We start from the raw sequence: 2,500 nt of genomic DNA, 5'->3' as shown, positions 1-2,500 counted from the left end.
GAAGAGAGAGAAGAAAGAGATGAGAGAGAGAGAGAGAGAGAGAGAGAGAGAGAGAGAGAGAATAGGAACAACTTGGAGAGCGAGAGCGAGAAAGAAACAAGACAAAGAGAAAGAAAGAGAGAGAAAGAGAGCAAGAGAGAAGAAGAGAGAGAGAGAGAGAGAGAGAGAGAGAGAGAGAGAGAGAGAGAGAGAGAGAGAGAGAGAGAGAGAGAGAGAGAGAGAGAATAATGCTATTTTCATAGCATTATATTTCCTATTGATGATTACCCATCCTTTTCAAGACAGTCTGTCATAGCGATTCACACAATCAAATATACCAATTTGTATCACTATAATGTTAAGCAAATCCATGAAGACAAATATCTAAGCTACAATGTAGCTTGAAAGCTTGTTATATCTGGACCATATATTTTTTAGAATCCTTTCTAACATCAATCACTCTTATCTATATGACAATTCAACTTACAATGAATATCCTGCTATACGTGGCAAATCTGGCGATAAGATATTTTGTCGATAAAAGCAATCTTATCTTATCCTACCTTTCTCGCGTAGGTAACCGAGTGGCAGAGCAGGAGGAGCAGTGTGAATCGACCTAACCATCCTCTCCAGCCACACAGAGTCACAGTCATGTTGTGTTTGGCCTTGATTTCTTATCAGTTACAACTCAAGATGCGATGCGCTGGCGGAGAAAAAGAAGAGAAAGGGATTTTTAAGAAGGGAATTTAGGGAATTAGATGAAGCGACTAGATAGGGTGATGCATTCATTAGTCTAGTCATCACGAAAACATGCTCCGGAAAAGACGTTGGGATAATTTGTATAGCTTATCTTTAGACAGGAAATTGGGTTATGTGAAATTTTAACTATTTGATTATAACAGAAATTCGTCGCCTATGGCATTTTTATCCGGTCCAAGCAATATTCATTACATAAATATGTGCTTACACACACACATACGTGTTTATGTGTGTGTGCAACCCTGTGTTTCACAACAATTTATAACCTTCCTCTTCTACAGAAACACTTTCCTGAGCGCATTTTTAAACACAGTTGTGATATTTGTCAAGTCGCCAAGACCGCTGAAGAATCTCCAAACCGATTTCGAGAAAGGCTTCTTTATAGAGAGGAACACGCACCATTGTATATTCTAATAAGTGAGCTTCAACTTGAGGGATATCTTTAATCTAATTCAATCATTTTCGTATGCGAAAAAAGAAAAACCTTGGCAACGCTACGACCAGAGTGAAAATACTCACAAAACGTTTCCAAGCAACACGACACGACACTAAATACTTTTCGCACGCTCACTCACTCTCGTTCGCCTGAGAGGTTCGTGCGAAAAATCACTTCAGGACAAGATTCCTGCTGCCTTTTGAGCCTTGCTTCGGGTGTCAGCCTCGTCAGCGCCTGCGAGTCCCAGTCCGCGGAGAGCCTGGGTATGCGTGAGGTCCGAGAGGAAGTATACCATCACGCCCTTACTACTGAGGGGAGAGGAGGGGAAAGGAGGGACACAGCCACCACACAAACGGCTGATCACTGACTTCCCTCAGCTTCACCTCAGCTCGTCTCGCCCCTCCCCTCGCTCCCTACCCCCCTCCCCCCTGCCCCCCTGCAGCTCATCTCCATCCTTTCCTCCTCCCCCCCACCCCCCCACCCCACGCCCATCGCAAGTGTGAACTAGGACACGAATGTATCAGGGGCGTTGGTGTCAGGGCTGCAGGGGGCGGGTGAGGAGGATGGGCGCGTACCTGACAACAGTTGCAAAATGAGGGAGCTAAAGAGGAAGATCTAAACACGCCTTGATGTGTGAATGGAGGTCGTGGCGGGAGGGACCAAGTCGGGAATGGCAGAGGACAAGGTATTCACACACACACACACACATATATACATATATATACACGCATATACATATAGATACAGATACACACACAAATATAATATATATATATATATATCTATATATATATATATATATATATATATATATATATATATATATATATATATATACATACACACACACACACATATATATATACACATACACACACACACACATATATATACATACACACACACACATTATATATACACATACACACACACATATATATACACATACACACACACACACATTTATATATACATGCACACACACACACATATATATACACATACACACACACACACATATATATACACATACACACACACACATATATATACACATACACACACACATCTACATAAGCACTTTAAATAACAAAAGTCGGCCTGGGCGGCGGCTGCGAACCGCGTGGCCGCGCCGAGCCGCCCTCGTGGGAGGCGGCGGAGGCGACGACCCCCGCGGAGGCGACGGGAAATCGCCTCGCCGCCTCTCGGGGAAGCGAATCCCTTGTGGTCCGGTTCCGGTTTTTATGCGCAACACGAGTGCAGTGATGAGAGACAAAACTATCCGTGTCGGATGATTTAATGAGAAAAGAAATCAAAGACAAAAGG

General features: G+C 43.4%; 1 protein-coding gene across 5 annotated transcripts in view; it reads right to left on the bottom strand.

Moving 5' to 3' along the window:
• Window positions 1–2,500, bottom strand: part of LOC113823539 (aminopeptidase N) — a 26,269-nt gene that overhangs the window by 19,294 nt on the left and 4,475 nt on the right. For 2 of the 5 annotated variants that reach the window (XM_027376204.2, XM_027376205.2), the window contains exon 2: window positions 543–682. In XM_027376204.2, the coding sequence (XP_027232005.2) occupies window positions 543–632 (90 nt within the window). In that variant the 5' untranslated portion in view covers window positions 633–682. Of the gene's footprint in view, window positions 1–542; window positions 683–1,257; window positions 1,565–2,500 lie in introns of those variants that run through there. The other 3 variants (XM_070137711.1, XM_027376206.2, XM_070137712.1) reach the window with 3 other exon arrangements.

The sequence above is a fragment of the Penaeus vannamei genome, chromosome 23 (assembly GCF_042767895.1).
Source record: "Penaeus vannamei isolate JL-2024 chromosome 23, ASM4276789v1, whole genome shotgun sequence".
Lineage (NCBI taxonomy): Eukaryota > Metazoa > Arthropoda > Malacostraca > Decapoda > Penaeidae > Penaeus > Penaeus vannamei.
This window is presented reverse-complemented; position numbering and strand designations above follow the sequence as displayed.